General features: G+C 36.3%; 1 protein-coding gene across 2 annotated transcripts in view; it reads right to left on the bottom strand.

Moving 5' to 3' along the window:
• LOC126635222 (solute carrier family 12 member 7-like) overlaps positions 1–18,179 on the bottom strand; it is a 67,647-nt gene that overhangs the window by 31,510 nt on the left and 17,958 nt on the right. For both annotated transcript variants that reach the window (XM_050306262.1, XM_050306255.1), the window contains exons 5-11: positions 17,706–17,760; positions 14,905–15,035; positions 12,443–12,684; positions 9,801–10,012; positions 5,480–5,647; positions 2,669–2,767; positions 1,991–2,048 (exon numbers count right to left, since the gene is read on the bottom strand). In XM_050306262.1, the coding sequence (XP_050162219.1) occupies positions 1,991–2,048; positions 2,669–2,767; positions 5,480–5,647; positions 9,801–10,012; positions 12,443–12,684; positions 14,905–15,035; positions 17,706–17,760 (965 nt within the window). The remainder of the gene's footprint in view (positions 1–1,990; positions 2,049–2,668; positions 2,768–5,479; positions 5,648–9,800; positions 10,013–12,442; positions 12,685–14,904; positions 15,036–17,705; positions 17,761–18,179) is intronic.

The following is an 18,179-nucleotide window of genomic DNA, read 5'->3' as shown; positions in this document are numbered from 1 at the left end:
AAAACATATCAGATATTTTTATTGATGAAGCAACACCATTTTAAAGTAAAAATCATGGAATCACAGAATGGGTCAGATTGGAAGGAACCACAGTAGGCCATCTAGTCCAACCTCCCAGCTCAAGCAGGATCGTCCTAGAGTACACAACACAGGATTGCGACCAGACAGTTCTTGAATATCTCCAGTGAGGGAAACTCCACAACCTCTCTGGGCAATCTGTTTCAGTGCATGATCACCCACACAGTAAAGAAATTCTTCCTCATATTCATATGGAACTTCAGTGCATCAGTTTCTACCCATTGCCTCTCATCCTATTGTCTGACACCACCAAGAAGAGCCTGGCTCCATTTTCTTGGCACCTCTCGTTTAGATACTTACAGACATCGATGAGGTCCTCTCTCAGTTGTTTCTTTCAAGGGGGAACAGGCCCAACTCACTCAGCCTTTTCTCATAAGAGAGATGCTCCAGTCCCTTGATGAACTTTGTAGCTGGACCTGCTCCAGAAGCTCCATATCTCTCTTTTACTGAGGAGCCCAGAAATGGACACAGTACTCCAGATGTGCCACACCAGAGCTGAGTAGAGGGGACAGGTCACCTCCCTCAACCTGCTGGCAATGCTCTTCCGAATGCATCCCCGGATTCTGTTGGCCAAGGGCACACTTCTAGATCATGGGCAGTTTGTTGTCCACTGGGACTCCCAGGTCCTTCTCTGCAAAGGAGAAACTACCTTCCAGAAGTCAGCCCCTAGTACTAGTACCTGGGGTTATTCCTCTCAGGTACAGGAGCCTGAATTTGGCCTTGATAAATTTCAGAAGGTTCTTCTCTGCCCATCTCTCCAACCTGTCAAGGTCCCTCTCAAAGGCCGCACAGCCCTCTGAAGTATCAGCCACTCCTCCTAGTTTTGTATCTTCAATGAACTTACTAAGGAGGCTCTCTACCCCTTCAACCACATCACTGATGAACAAGTTAAACAATACTGGGCCCAGTATAGAAACATGAGGAGCACCACTAGTGACAGGTCTCCAATTAGACTCTGCCATTGATCACGACCCCTCTGTGATCTGCCATTCAGCCAGTTCTCAATCCACCACACTGTCCACTCATCTGACACACATTTCTTGAATTTGCCTAGAAGGATGCTATGAGATGCAGTGTCAAAAGCCTATCATGATCCCTTGCTGCTTCTTGTACTAGTTTTGAATAGAATCCAGCTTTTAACTTATAGTTTTCCTTCTAGACTAATGAAATAAGTTGTCACAGCATCAACTCCATCAACCTTCAAACAATAACCCAATGCCACTTCTTTATCACCAAAAGCAAAGAGAACCAGACACCAGCAAGAAAACAACTGTGAAACCTGAAACAAAAGTTTCATCTTAGTCAACTCAGCTTCTCCTAATGGAGAAATTTACCAAAATTTGGAGATTCTGTTCATACTAATCTCCATTATTTTTATTCTCTTCATGCTTTGTATTGTGCCTTAAATGTCATTAGGCAATTGCATGGTTGAAAATTGACATGACTCTTGATCTACAACTGATCTTTAAAACAAAAATACATCCAATGGGAGTTACAGGTCTGATGGTGCACTGCAGTCTCATAAACTCTTCTTGTCGTGTAACTTAATTTTTTTTCTTGTCTTTGTTCCTCAGGAGCATATTACTTCTCCCAAAGTAATACCAGTCCTCTTATCCCCACCCATCAGCTCTGCAAATAGTAATTACAATATTCTTTATCAAGAACATTTTATTAAGCTGGTTCCGCTTCAAACATTTATCTTAGATTCTGCTTCTGCTTTTCAAAAGGATACAGCCTGATAACCTGACTCATTTTTGCAGCCATCTCAGGTTAGACTTTCCCTCCAGTTTTAATCAAAGCAAAAGAAATATATATGACATAGATATTTCACAGAAGAGTAATTAAAAATTCAATTAATATAACCCATGATCATATATACTCCCTGTAAAATTAGAAGTTGAATACGACTTACTTATCTCTTAGTATCACACCTTCTATGCAGGCACCAAACAACACTATACAGGAGAGATCTGTAACTGAGACTGAAGGAAGATTACATTATAGGCAAATACATAGAGAAAACACACTATTTTTCACCTAGGTGTGAAATGAAAATGCTCATGATAATGAAGTATGTGTTTGGTTTTTTTAGTTCTTCTCTACTACAATGTTTTAGTTTATGTTCTCTATGACTGTATTTGATACACAGTTGATTTGTGAAGTACTGAAAGTAGCCAGTTCATACATCACACAACAGAACAGGTTGTTCCTCATATAAATAAGTAAGCATTTGTGTCCTCTAGGTTTTGAAGGAACAAAAATTTCTGTTGCTGGTTGTTTGGTTCAAGATTTGATTATACTGAATATAACAATAATCTGCCAACTGAAGCATGATGCTAAAAACATCTACAACACTTGTCAATTATATCTTGGAATTTGAAGCTAGTAGAATATAGGATATAATTTGAGATATTTTAACAATTTCTATAAGTAATATTTATATTACAAATATACAAATATAAAATACTTCTTTTCAGGTTAGATTTAATTCATTTTATACTCAGGCAACTCTAATGATTTTCCAATGAAAAACCTATACTGTTATACCTACAGAATGTAGACTAGAAAACAGTCACATCATAAAGGATACAAATAAAAGATGTGGTTGAAATAGCCAAAATTGTTCCAGTAGGAATAGATTTCTGAGCATCCTTTAGGTCTCCAGATCTGTTTGAACCTGCCATAATGCCTTAAAAAGAGATTAAATGTATATGTCATAAAAACTATTAACAGAAATCCATGGAAATAACTAATAGAACAAGAACATTTAATTTTAAGCCTGATTTAACACAGGATTATCAATGAAGCAGACTGCAGTAGTATATTATAATCCTGCACAAATCCTCAACTTATACTTTCGTTTTATTCAGAAATTTGTGTTGCTACCCACTGTTGAATGAACAAATCCTATAAAGGTCAGTAAAAAGGCAGATTAAAAAAATTTAAAAATATTTTTCAACTATAACCTCAGAATCATTATTGAAATGAAGAAATATAAGAATGTCGTGGTTTTGCCCAGCCGGCCAGCCCCTGGGACTGAGAATGGTTTTCTCCAGGTGGATTTCCGGACAAGAAACCAATTAAAACTCTCAGTAACGCCTTTGCTAATTACATCTTTAAGAAAACGGAAGAGAAGGGTGATAGCGCAGTTAAAATTAGGGGCAGCAGCCATGTAGAAGAGGCAGCGGGCCTGAGGAGGGCCAGGCCCCCTCCTCACCTGGCCCTGGGCCGGGGGCAGGTGTGGCACTGAAGCCCCCCTTTCTCTCTTGTAAGAGAGTGAAGAAAAAAAAAAACTTTAGAGAAGAGTCTGGACAAGAAACGCTGCAGAAGGAATTCCAGCAAAGAGATATCGGAGTGTCCAAAGTCAAAGCTGGCAGCTAGAGGAGAGAGAAGTTAAAAGGGGGCGCTGCTTCTTTCCCTTTCGCTCTCTCCCTTCATCAGGGAAAAGACTGAAAAGTAATCCCTGCCACCTGTAAAAGTTTGTTGGGGTGAGAAGACCCCCATGTTGCTCGTGGAGGAGCCTACACTAGAGTAAGTTGCATGAGGAAGCTAAGACTTCATAAAAAGGACTGAGATAAGGCAGAGTCCTGTTGAAGATTTGTTACCCTGAGAAAAACAAGACTTACGCCAGAGCGAAAGACGGCTCGGGTAAGCTTGGGATCTGTGTGAAAGATCCATGCTGCTGCTGAAGATTTGTGACCGAGAGAGAGAGAGAGAGAGCGCCTTACACCAGAGCAGAAAACAAGTTCGGTAAGGATGTTGGGATTCATGTGTGGGATCCATGCTAGACCCATGTGGGAGAGGTCTATCAAGGACTGTTACCCCATGGGAAGGGACCTCCACAGGAAAACAGGGCAGACTCATAAGCCATTATCCCCTGTAACCCCGTGGAAGAAGATCCATGGTAGGCAGGTGTCCCCTTGCAAGACCATGGAAGGAAAAACCTTCAGGACCTGGGTAAGCCCCAGCCTCCAGTCTTAGCCCAGGATGGGGGTAGGCCCAGCCCTGGAGGCCGACACAGAGAAGGAGAGAGAGTTCCAGCTGCAACAAGAGTGCTGCAGAGTTATTAAAGAGAGCTGGAGCTCCGAGAATGGAGAATGAGACTGCTTTTCCTCCTTGGACTGATATAAAGGGGGGAGAAGTATTTCTGTATAGTACTTTTATTTAAGCAGAACTGTTGTAGATATAGCTCTTTAGTTTTAGCTTGTTAGTAATAAATGTTCATATTATTTTCCCAAATCCAGTCTCTTTTGTCTGCATAAACCTTCTCTCAACCAATAGTAATTGTGTAGGGGATGTGAGAGCAAATTGACCCAGAGCAAAACCACGACAAAGAAGTAGCAAAATATTTGGGATGGATGTTATAAACTAACAGGGACTTAGCAATTTTACCTAGTGTGACCAAATGCACTAACTTTTTACTAAACAGACCATCATAAGATATGCAAGCAAATCAATAAACTAAAGAATAAAAACACAGAAACAAAAGAAAGAAAGAAGCAGGCAAGAACAAAGAATGGTTAGAAAAATCACATGTACACATCCCTGTTTCAACATAACAAGAGAACAGAAGTATTTTCTAGCACATACTGTGATGGGAGGGGAAAAAAATATACAATAACTGACTAATTCTGCCATCTTTTCTAGAATTGATCTGACTGTTGGAGGCAAAAACATGGAAGCTAATGTCAAGATGTTCCAGTGGAAAAACCATTGCGAAACTCCATGGAATGATACTCTAACCACTGGTTCAGATATGATGAAATGTTGATAAAAGAGTCTGAAGTAAAGAAATGGGAACAGTGGGGTTCAAATAAAAATACAAAGGGACACTTCGACTTAGTATTACTTCCACTTGGGAGTTCCATTCTGTTACTTGATATTACAATTGCTTCAAGCTGGGACTTTTGAAGAAAAATGTGTCTGGTTGTTTTAGTCAAGTGTGAGCGGAGGAAAATGAAATCAAGCTTGACAAAAAAGTTATAACTGTTACAGTGTCAAAAAAAATAGTGGACATTTGAACACATCCCACGCAATTAACAGCTTGAATATCTGAAACAGTCACTTTAATATTAAACTGTTCTCTCATGCCTTTGAAGATTTAAGTATTATAAAGGTATGAAACTTATTTTGAATAAACATTTAGTAACACATGAGGTTTTTGCTTTCTTTCCAGACATAGAAAATAGTCCTTAAACTGATTTCTTGTTTAAGTCCTATAACCTCCTAAAGTAATCAACCACCAGCTATGTCTCCCTAGCACCAGAAAGTTTTAGGTACATAACCTCAGACACACAGAGTAGCAACATCGTATGTCCCCAATAAACAGTTACACATGTGAAAAGTATTCTTTTTCCAGCTATAAGTACACATCCTCACTCAAGAAAAATAGTTGTATTACCTGTCACAGATGGGAAATAAATCCCTACTAGCATTGTGAAGTAGGTCATGATGTCTGTAAAAACATAAGGGAGTCCACCCATTTTTGTCTCTTCTGATCCAGCAATGGATGGCTGATCTTTTTTCTCAACTATTGATCCTTTTTCTGAATAGGTACTCCAGAGATTATCTGTAAGGGAGGGGAAAAACAGAAGTCAGTGTCATCTCGCTGTTTCAGGATATCAAGTAGTGAGAATTAAAATCTTATTAATCAGATGCCTTTTCTTACTCAAAAATCATTATGTTTCCCAACATGATTAATACCAATTTTAATGGATGGATATTCCCACTGTATGCCAGTAAAAATTCAGTAGTGTATGAGATGCATCATACAAAATTTTCTCTTCTCTTAAAGAAAAATTTAGTTATAGAATTAAATGCTAATATATTTGTAGAATGTCCACTTACATTTGCACAGGCATACAGATGTATTATCAGAATGTATTGTCAAAAAATAAGGAAATTATCTCCAGGTTCAGGCAATCTTAGCATACACTAATATTTCTTGTTCTTGTATTTTGAGGACCAGTACAAGGAAGAAATGCTACTTAACAGTAACTTGAGTTCTTTGAGACCTACTATACAGAATAATCCTGAACAACACTTCAGGATTCAGCTGTTCATGGTGAAGGATTTCCACATGGTGACAAAAGCAATGTAGCCAGACTTCAGAAGATCACTGATAAGCAAAAAAACCCCAGCAGAATGTGGTTTAAATTCCCCAGCAAACTAGGGATGTTTGAAGACGACTGAGGATCAAAGAACAGTAACTTGTGAGAGTTTACATTTGTGGGAACACTGGTTGGGCACCTTGACAAGACTGTGGGAACATCCAACACTGATTTTAAAATAAGACAAGTTATCCTACCACATGTGAGGAAACAAAGTAGATGCTCTCCCACCCTGTCAAGAACAAAAAGGATTTTACAGCACAGAAATAAACAATTGTCATGGACTGCCAGGATGATCAAATAGCCAATTTCTAGCCATCCTGCACAACTTTAGGGAATTTAAGTACAGTATTCTAAGCCTCCAAAATAGCAAAAAGTTACCTTGAGTAACTTTTTTATGAGACTGACTTTGAACCATAAGTTACCAAAGAGAGGATACACCTATCCAGATTCATAACAGAAACCTTACAATTGGTAAGCATATATGGAAGTATGCATGAGAAACATAAGAGACAGCAAAATAAAGATTAAAAGTAAGTATTAATTGCTACAGAATATGTGTGTTAGTTCAATCAAATGAAGAGGAGTAATAACCTCATCTAGAGATAAGACTGAAGCCATAAGAAGAGTTAAGGAATTAAGAGAATTGGACATTTCAGGAATTTTCACAAAGATTTGAGGAGTGATGTAAAATAAGTCAAGATCTCTACATTAGCATCTACTTCCTGTAGAGCATAAAGGAAAGTCCAAAAAAGCAATTCAAAACCACTTAAATACTTAACAAAGACCTTGTGTCCTTTATTTAGCGTGACACCAGACTGACAATGGCCCAACCACTCCAACATGTACAATTTAATTGTGGAACTGTTCATGCCACCATGAGTGGGAAAAATTAGCTTAGATATTTTGTTAAATAGAAATTATTTTCCCATTTCATAACATGTCACATAGAGTTTTTCCATACTCATTTTCCCACAAGTGATAATCCAAGTGGACTTGAAAGTTAGGATGAGAAAAAAGAATCACTTTTCAGAAGAGTCCAGACGTTTGTCCCTTCTAGGACCATTTATGGATTGCTGAGGCTCGTCTAGCAACATTTAGGACATACACAAGACTGGTACAATGCATCAGACCAGCATGCTACCATGAAGCAGAACGATGCTGATTAAAGCTATTTGCAAATTATACCGATATCGTTAGGGTTACAGGCATATTTGGTCAGCCATTTGTAGAATGATTTATTATTGTTAAGGTAACATTCACAGAAGGTGTATAAGAGATTCATACTTTCTGTATATGCGTGCCTAGTAAATAGTGTGAGGACTCAGCACACACAGTCAGGGTATCTGAGTACTTCCACTTACAGCTCACAAATCTTTAATGTGCAGAGCCTGCAGCTCCAAAGCCTACATACAATGCAGAACAGTCACTGAGTGGAGGAAAACCCTCCCTGAGAAATCTCTGCCAGTCAAGCTCAAGCTTACACTAGGTACCAGAATGTGTGCTCACATTCAGCAAGCAGGACACCTCTGTTCTAGCACTACGTGACACTGCAATAGTGGTTGTTAGAGTGGTTCTTGTTCAAAGAAATGTTACTCAGTGAATAGAAGCAGAGCATGTATTTCCAAAAGTAGAACAATCAGTACTCAGCTTGAAACATCCAAGAATACTGAAGGACCTGAGGTTGATGTGAAATTGTATTGCTGCCCAAGGACAAATGTAACACAAACTTTTTTCTTTAAAAGTGTTTCAGAGATACACAGAAACGGAAGATTCACAAGTAGTATCTGCACATGAACATGGCAACAACAGCAATTGATAAGAGATAGTAAACATATGGGTGTATCTTTGAGTTCTGAAAAAAACAGCATCTATTTTCTTGAGTTTTGAGGAACCGGTGAAGCCTCAACTAAGTTTTTGTAAAAGAAAATAGTCAGAAGTATTCAAATCCCTTGAGGGAAACTTAAATGAAGGTGATCCACTTAAATCAGTCCACTTGTATTTCCAATATTTTTGAAATATTCCTCACCCAGGGAATCTATAGTAGCCATGGATAAAACAGTTCAAAGACAGAAAACAGCAGGTAAAAGTTAATCTAAGTAGTTTTGTAATGCAGAAGAGCCACCAGTAAGCTTCTATAAGGATGAGCAGCAGTATTTAACCAGTGCTATCCAGCCCACTCAAACAGCCTGAAAAAGTGAGCTAGTAGCAAGACGAGAAAGCTTATTGGCAATACTCAATTAAATTAAAGTTGTAGAAGCAAAACCAACTGTAAAGAACTAGAAAAAAATCATATTAGACTCAGTAAATAAACATAATGCAATTGATGAAATTCACTACAGCTAAAGAACAAGCAATGAACACTGGAAAGTATATCCCTCACACTGAGCTTTCAGCAGACTCCTAATGGTCTTTAGAGACCTTAGCATCACGTGAGAGTAAACTAGCAAAATGTACTTTTATACAAGATTGCTAGATCAAATAAATACTAAACAGTGAACAAAACAATGAACAGAACAAAAGCATATTTTTCCAAAACAAGAAAAATCAGGGCTCAGCCTGAAACCTCCAAAAGCAAAAGAACAGTATAAATCTTACAGAGTAGCAAAAAAAAAAAAAAAAAAGCATACAGTTATCTTCTGAGTTGGAGCAGGAAATGCAAAAATATTTAGAAAAAATTGTAGATATGCATACGGTAAATTTTAAAATGCAGAGAACAAACTCTAAGTCACATTTCTTGTAAAAAACATTTCAAAACAGAAATAATTTCATTTTTCATTAAGAACATTATTTTTTTAAACACACAAATTTACATTCAGAGAAGCCTATGTTTCATTTACTATCTTTTTATGTACTTCTACACTTTATATTTGGTATTTTAAACTGAATTACTATGGCAGTAGTGATTGCCTCGTGTCCCTGTGTAGGTAACATTGCATATTTATATAAATCAAACCTTATTTTAAGAGAAAGCAGGGGAGAGTTATCAAAACATCCATTTCATTCTCAGAAATGTTATTTGTGCAGGTACAGTAGAATCCATTACATGTTCAAGATTAATCTTATGACTGTGCAATTAGAATTCCAAGCTGTCACAACTGAACAGAAATGAGAGCAGAAGAAAAACCTATACACTTTGTAGGCTGCTTTTCTCAAAATCAATCACTAACTTGCTATACACATTGGACAGGACACCGGACTTCATTCCCTATTGCGCCAGCTGTAAACTGAAAACAAGTTCTCCCTCAGGAGAGTTTAAAAATGTATTAATGGATGGTTTATTGAAATGTGTATCTGGCATACAGAGGAGCCAAACACTTTAAAAAAATAGCTGTGAGAAGCACTTCACTACCTTTTTCTTTTTGATTGAACAGTGGCTTTTGAAAGAGTGCCTAAAAAATCCAATGACCCCCAAATTAAAGCCCTTGATATTAAGCTTCTAAAATCAGATGAAAATTTTATAGGAAGAAGCATGCTCAAGGTAGCAATCTTTCACAGCAACAGATTGGAGGTAAAGAAGTAGTGACAGATTAGACCACTACAATACTAACAAGCTATCAGCAAAATAATTAACATCCAAAAATTTTTAAATCATTGTGCTTTTCAACTTACCAATTAGAACTCCACTCATTATTCCTGGAATCCCTTGAATTTCTGTTACATTATTGAGACGAAAGTACTCATCACATGTAGCATTAAGCAATGAGCTGTCACAGAATAGGCGCCACAAAGGTGTAGTCTTTGTTTCATTATTGCTTTCAGTAAATTTGGCACAGACATCAAAGCTGCGTTTTGACAATGTACGGTTTCCAAGGAGACAGATACTACAAAAAAGAAAAATAAAATCAGTGATCCTTTAATATAGGGTGTGCATTAAGGCATTTTATGTCTTTCAGACTTCTTCAGAAACCTCTTATTCACACTATCTAAAACCTAACAAAACCGTCCATAGTTTCTACATCTAAAACTACCATCAATAACCTTTAAAACGTGGATCAAATATTTCTACTTTAAGGTGTTAAAAGCTATTTTGCTTTCTGATTTCTTTAGAAAATATAATCAATTTAAGCAGCTTGACTAAACAACAGAGATCATGATTCACTCAGTCCTACAAGAAAGAAGGGAAATTAAGTAATACTTTATATACTTAATATTAAGATGAGTCTAACCAAGAAAATATGAGAGTAATAATAGGCAAGTAGACCATTCCCTTTTCTAGCAAATAAAAACTTCAGATGATCCTTGAAAATATTACAATCCAAAAGGTAGGAAATAAGCCAGGAAAGGTAAACAGCAGAATTCTAAAACACTGATGGGAGTACAAATTGAAGAATCATGTATCGGGAAGCAAATAATTTCTTTCAGGAATGAAAGAAAATTAGAAAAGTCAGAAGAGTTTGTCAAAAGCAAATTCCTACCAGCAAAGAGTATTATGGATCATGGAATATTTCTTTGCTAAACTACACAAAAGATGTTTAGGAGATCTCTATTCCAGGTTTGCTTAATAATCAAATGATACATGAAGACAAAAGAAGGCATATTAAAAAAAATCCCATGTAGGTTAGGCAGATAAGTCAAAAATCACATAGAGCACATGTAGCATTTCTGAAGGAGCTTAGTTAAGAAGCTGATAACAAACAGCAAAAACATACCACTTGGCATTAGAACAAGTATATGACGTCAAGCAGAACACTGCCCTAGTGCAATATCCTGTTTCTGTATGCAATTAAAAGTAGATGCCATAGGAAGAGTACAGGACACCAGTACAGCTTCAAGGTATGGCTTCACATTTAAGCTGAACAGGTTTAACAGAAAGCTGTTGCTAAAGAGATCATCTTGCCACTTGATCATTTTTTTTAATTACTACTAATTTTGGTGACCCTATAGGAGCAAGGCCAATTGATTCAACCAATGGAAGCTTCTTTCAGTTTGACTCAACTGAGAGATCATTAAGTAAACTACTTTACCACCTATACAATGGCCAAACTAAATGGAAGTTGGTGGTATCAACCTAACTCACCAGCTAAGTGGAAGTTGGGTTTTTTTGATGACCAGTTTACCATCAGATCAGCCTTACCATAAATTAAGACCGCAATTAAGTTTCTAATTTTGAGGAAGATTATAAGTGTAAAAAATTATATTTATTGGGAAAAAACCTTTCTTTATATTTTTTCACCCCATACAATATTATATCACAGCAGCAGCCTCATATAAGGTTTCCAGGAACTTGATTGTCACTCTTACCCATGCTATATATCCAGATAAACTCTCTTTTACTTGTATAGGTGATTAAAAGATTTAACTATTTCCCCACTGGAAGTTACAGCTTGTAAGAAATTTAAGTTTCATTCAGATATGTGTCAGAATTTTTGATCACACTTATTTTTTCAAGTGAGGACAGTATCATGTTATAAAACAGTCCATAAATACTACTTTAATACTCCATTTGTAATACAATTACCCACACTTCAAAGTGCTACAGAATCTGCAACAATCATAGAGCAAAAGATAACTCTTGTTATGAAGTGTCATGCAGGACTGAAGTTATCAACCTATTCACTAATGTTTTCAGCAATATAACCTTGTTTTCTCTTTAAACAGAAAAAGATGCACAAAAATGCAACTCACATACTGATAACTGGAGTAAAGCAACAACTCCTAGTGAGCTAAGGAGCTGAACAAATTGAAGGTGTTGACAAGTAACGTCATGTGTGACAATAATAAAATTTTATTTTATTAACAATAAGCCTTCACAAACACAAGTGAATTTAACACTGTAATGTCTCATTTTTAAGAAGGGAGACATGGAAGTTTCAAAAATTTCCTCATAACACAGAAAGTTTGAAAGTATATTTCTTTCATAACGCTGGTTCATAGCTACCATGTTTTCTTGAAGTTTTTACTTTATAAGTTTTTAGTTTAGATAAAGCAGCTATATTTACTGTCAGCAAAACCCACCTTTTTATTCTTTAGGTGTGGGTGGAATAACAGCTAGTAATTTTAAGCACCAAAGAACATTTTCTAGAGTATCATGTCTCATGAAAAATGAGAGAAAGATTCAGATATGTAACTCAGAATAACAAATAAGCATATCAGTGCCTAAACCCCTTAAACCCACCATTGAGGCTAGTGTGCTTGTATTTTGAAGCTTAGCTTAAAATATTAAAGCTTATATTAAAATATATAAGCTTAAAATGGTTACAGTAGCTATCCCTCCCCACATTTTTTTTCTTTTAAACAACCCACACACTTACGGAAAGTCGGGTGGGTCAAAAGCAGTCTTAATAACTCCAGCATATATGGCAATGATGGAAAGAATCACACAGGCAAGGAAGACCAGAGCAAGTTTGTTGACATACTTTACTCCCACAAAAACTACTATGGCCATAAGAATGATAATACATGTTCCATAAACTCTCATGTTGTTTAGCATAGCCTCTGTTTCTTCACCAACCTCTTCTGCTTTAAATATAGCAGCACTTGGAGTAATGTAGGTCTGCAAGAGATATGGCAAACTATCACACATGTAACAACAAATATTTTATTAAGAAATCATTCATTTGAACTACAAAATCTAACCTTCTATATCAGTTTTATGCTTTCACAAATGTGTTCAACCAGATAACATGGGCATTTAGAAAGTGTAGAGGTAAAAGGAAGGGGGCAGTGAGAATCAAGAAAAACAAAACAAGTTTTGAGAATAAGATACAGCTTTTGCTCCAGCTTATTCTCTCCCCTTAAAGAGTTTCCACTCCTCAAATTCATGTGTCTGCCAGACAGGAAAAACTGTTGAGAAATCTGGGGGGGGAAAGAAGGAGTTCATAACAAAAATTAAAAGAAAAAACCGAAAGCCATAAACTAGCTCCAACCAGATTTATGCTTAATAATTCCACTGACTGAAACATAATACGAAGAATCATATAATAGCATAATAAAAAACTAAAAATGTTTTCAGTACTACAGATCCTACATTTCATAGAATTTGAATCTGAAATTGCAACAGCACTACTTAAGATTAGTGTGACAAAGCTTCGTTATGTGCTAAAACAGACAATTTGAACTATTGCAATTTCAAACATGAAAGCATAGATCTCGATTGGGATCTACAGATCTCAATTTCAAACAATTTAGTTCAAACAAGTAACCTGAAAAGAAGTTAAAAGTATAGCTCATAGGACTTACATTGATAAATGCAATTGAGAAAACTAACTGATCTATAGTTCTGAGGCATTTGTGTACTACACTACATGATAACAACATCTTTATTCCTTCTTCCAGCACCTCTAAAAAAATCCTCTCTGCTCAGCTACTAGGGGAGTACTGGGGCTTGAGGCAACTCTAATCCTTCAAAACAAGTACTAAACTGACTGTCCTTAGATAATTTAACTCATAAATGAAGAAGAAATGAAGAAAGGAAGAAACTTTGAGCAGGAGGCTATCCTGGTATGTCCAGAAACAAAATCCAAAAATAGATATGGACTTTTCACCAGAATTTTCTTAAATTAAATTTAGTACATTAATATTTACTAGAATGCTAGAAGAGATGACAAGTGTCACATCATCATGGAAGGAAAAAAAGCAAACTGAAAAACTGATTACAGAAGGAATATTTATATATTGTTAGAAACTCTTGCATTGCAATGTTGCAGAAGTATCAGGCTCTGTAGAGGCTCTGTATGCCAGTAATCCACTAAGATTTTCTTATGTACTATGTTGCCCTGTTGTTCACAGCCTTTGCTAGGGAAAACCACAGGCAGATGACTGATTCCTGTCCTTCCAAATAATCCACGGCCTCATCAGAGAAAAAAAAAGCAATACTTGTGCCTTGTAGATATGACAAGGGTCTGTTTTGCAGTCTTTGTCAGATATCTTGGGCAGCATTTTATTTCAAATTGCACAGCTGAACCTCATATATATTTATTAGTAACACATACCCAGCACGACCCTTTAATAGGGAGAACAGTGCACCAAATTCAACTCACAATTTGACATGGTGCTGGTGTTGCTACTATAGATCAGATTGCCAAAGCAAGCAGTAGTGAGGACTATCTCTACTTTAAATTCAAGAAAGTCTCGATTTAATGAAGTGGGTCTTAGTACGTAACAAGGAACAATTCTGAAGTACCTCTTGTGCATATCTGCAGTTTCCAATATGATGAATAGTAACTGTCTGGCCCCTCCTGGATGAAGCACAGCCACAGTAGCTGCGCCATTGCCATACGGGCAGTTTTCCACAGCATCTTTACAAATATATGAAAATTCAAAACCAGTAGTTTGGAAAGGAGAAATTGGGACAAATTCTTAATTCCTGACTCACTGGCAACATGACCTTCATGTTCTTCACAACTTTTCATTGGGCAGCAGTCAGTGTACATGGCAGTGCAAAGTATTGTAGAAGTTGAAAAGTTTCTGTGAGTTACCCTGGGAATGCCTGTCTGATCCAGGTTCACAGACTTTAATTTGGAAGGAGAGGAGTTCTATTTGGTTCCTACTTTAAGTAGAAAAAACATACATCAAACAGCCTTTAATTTATTTTTGTAATATCGATAAGAATCTAGCTTTTTCAAACAGTCAAGAGTAAGAATAAATATCAATATATTGAGAACGTAGTATCAAAACATTAACAAACTAGAATGCATTTCAGGCCAAGTACATTCATCAGCAATCTTCCAAAGCAGCCCAAATACATTTAGTCTTAAGAGAAACTAGTACTTACCAATAAAATTTCGATGGTACCAAGAATGTACATTGCTCCTGCAAAGGTTGTGCCCAAATAGAAACAAAGTCCCACTGCTCCACCAAACTCTGGCCCTAAAGATCTTGAAATCATGTAGTAAGAGCCTCCAGCTGTGAATTTAATAAGAAACCAAACAAACAGAAAACCTCCAGGTCTTCAGATAAGGGACGGTAGTAGAGAACAAAAATCTGAATCATTCAATCAACATAATCAAGATAACCACTGCACGTGTCTCCACTGACGTGCTAATATGAAAATTGTAGTCAATGTCTATACTAACTAGACAGTTAAAATGTAAATTTCAAGATTAATATTCCCATGTGCATTTTCTGGGGAACAGAAAGTAAAGCCCAACAAAAAAAAGAGAAAAAATTACACAAGCTAAACAGAAGTAAATTAGAAAAGGATATACAGGTAGAAATAGATGTGAATCAATTTCTAACCTCAAGCTGTTCCCTACCAAACAAGAGATTTCCAAAATCATTGCTTTATGAGATAGGGACAAAATAGATCTTTTTTCTCACTGATATATATTCTTTTTATTTTCTGTATATGAAACCATTACCACTTTCGCCACAGGCATTTTTTTCAGTACCATTTAAAAGTGTTAGCTAGGGATTGCTTTTTCTTCCATACTCACATATTATTCACTTTGAACATGAATTTTTCAGTTCTTCTCTCTCTTACTTCCCATACACATGTATCATCTTCCTCTAAGTCATAAACTACACCACCACCACCCCATTTCCAATGTACCATTCCCCTTCAACAAGGCTTTAAGTTTCAAGCTCTTCATCTCTCTATTGAGAATTTCACCCAACCCCCTCAAGGCAAACTCTCTGGTTCCCTCTCCATCTACTCCTGAATTAATGATATTTGTCCCACTCAGAACAAGGTTATGAGGAAGTAAGAGGAGACAGAGAAAGGAAGTGCTTCATTTTAAATAAACATATGTCAAAGTTCAGAGTCTGAAGCTGTTTCTCATAGAATAATTAAGGTTGGAAAAGACCTCCAAGATCATCAAGTCCAACCATTAACCTAACACTGCCAGGTCCACCAATAAACCATGTTCCTAAGCACCACATCTACGTGTTTTTGAACACTTCCAAGGATGACGATTCCAACTCTTCCTTGTGCACCCTGTTGCACAGGTTTCAATGTTTTCAATATGGAAAATGAGAAACTAACAAAGAAATTAATAATAATCTCCAATACTTGAATTAAATATAATGCTGTCATGCATGATGGCAAAAGAAAAGATCCTGCTGCTCAGGTCTCCTTCAATCCTAGGTTCTTATCTGTGCTTTCTGCCTTCTCCATATATTCCAGCACAAGCATAATTTCTCTAAGAAACTGACACCACTCCCAACAAAGTGAAAATTAAGACCTGTCTAGTGTAAGAACTGCCAACTTCAAAGATTTCTGTGACACTCAGATGTTAAACAAAATCTTTACAATGAACTTTAAAAATATGAGGGGGACAAGATCAGAACATGTTAGTTATCTAGACACTCATTTGAATAAATTTCTTTATAAAATACAAGTATTTAAAACAAAATTTTATATTGTATTTATATTTCATATATGGTACTGTACCCATGAAATACAATTATAATACAATTATTCTACATCCTGCACAAACTGGAACATTTACATTTGCCCAACAACTTTTGTAACAGTTCTGAAACCCCTTACTAAGCTGCAGAAGCTCTGTGAGTGATGAACACTTTAGGTTCATTAGGTAAAGTGTTCAGAGTTCACAACAACATCTGAACTAGAGAAAGGGAACTAGGACAAATCATCTGAGGTATATTCTACCAATAAGATATTCCATCCATATTACATCACTTTTAATATAAAAGAGACGGGAAGGAAGCGAGCTTGCCCTTTTCTTCTTTTCCAGATATCTCTGGATGGCCGGGTTATCTCTTTGGAGAAGGACAACATTTGTTTTGGGGAAGTAGTTTTTGTTGTTAGTTCTCTTCTGTCTATACAGTTTTTATAATTGTACCTCTTCTCCTTTCTGTGTAATATAAAACTATTTTTCTCAGTAGTTTTGGTTTCATAGTTCTTTTTCTTTTTTCCCCCTTCCCCTCCTCCCCTTTCCTTTTGTGGGGGGTAAGTGGGGTGCAGGTTCAGTAGATACGCGGTGCTCAGCCAACGCAAACTACGACAGGACACCAGAATTATCAATTAATGTGTTGAGAAACTGAAAAGGATAAGAGCTTCAAGGGTTAACTGCTTTTGCACCTAAAAAAAATCCTCCATAATTATAAAGCCAAAGAAATTCATCTATTTATGCTGAACATGTAAGGAGAGAGCAGAGATGAGCAGAACCTACAGTGCTTACGTAGAAAAATATTTCTGCCAGCAGAGTGGTTGCTATTTCTGCAGAAAACAAGATGACTAGCTCCAGTGTTTAGATGGAATCTAGGCAAATTCAGGATAGAAAAAAGAAGCACTAGTCTCATTTGTAAATTTGTAAAGAAATTTGCTTTGCATGAAGACCAGTCTCCATTCATTCAAATTATAGCATCTTATCTTCCATTTAAACAGAATCAAATGACTGATGACAAAGATGTGCTGCAGTTCTTTACTCCCAAATGATTCAGTTAAAAGACTGCATCTCATATTAAAACAGCTGTATATAAAATCAATTAAAAGAAAATATGCACTTGACACAAATTCATCACTTCTGATATTTGAGACTATAATAATTTCTTATCCCAGCTTAAACTTTCATCATTTGATCATTCATCATTTAAGATAAAATTCATTACCTGGGACTACACCATTTGTTGCTATCGCACTCATTGAAATTGCAGTTAACATAGTCTGTGGGAAGATAAAATAGAGAAATTTAAGATATTATAGGGGTTTTTTTTTAGTTTGTGGGGGTTTTCTGTGGGTTTTTTTGAAGGATGGGGCAAGACAAAGTGATCAAATGAAACTAGAAATTCATTTTTTTAAGTAAGATGTTACAGTTACCATATCTTTGGTTTGGAATATCCATGTGAATTAAGTACTAAATTATTCTGTAGAAGATTCAGTTAATTTAGATGTTTGAGACAGTCTTTAAAAAGAACTGGAAGAATATATACCACTGAACATACAAAATAGTATGTTCATTATTTCAATTCAATAGTAGTGAAAAACTCATCATATCATTGTTATGACAGTATCTACTAATGGTCTCACATTCTAAAATACTACTTTATGGACATAATGCTGGTTCAATTTGTAGTTTATATTAA

This window comes from Myiozetetes cayanensis, unplaced genomic scaffold (assembly GCF_022539395.1).
Source record: "Myiozetetes cayanensis isolate MyiCay16 unplaced genomic scaffold, myiCay2020 scf1, whole genome shotgun sequence".
In the NCBI taxonomy this organism is placed as follows: Eukaryota; Metazoa; Chordata; class Aves; order Passeriformes; family Tyrannidae; genus Myiozetetes; species Myiozetetes cayanensis.
Note: the sequence above shows the minus strand (reverse complement) of the source record. Positions and strands in the feature narration are given on the sequence as shown.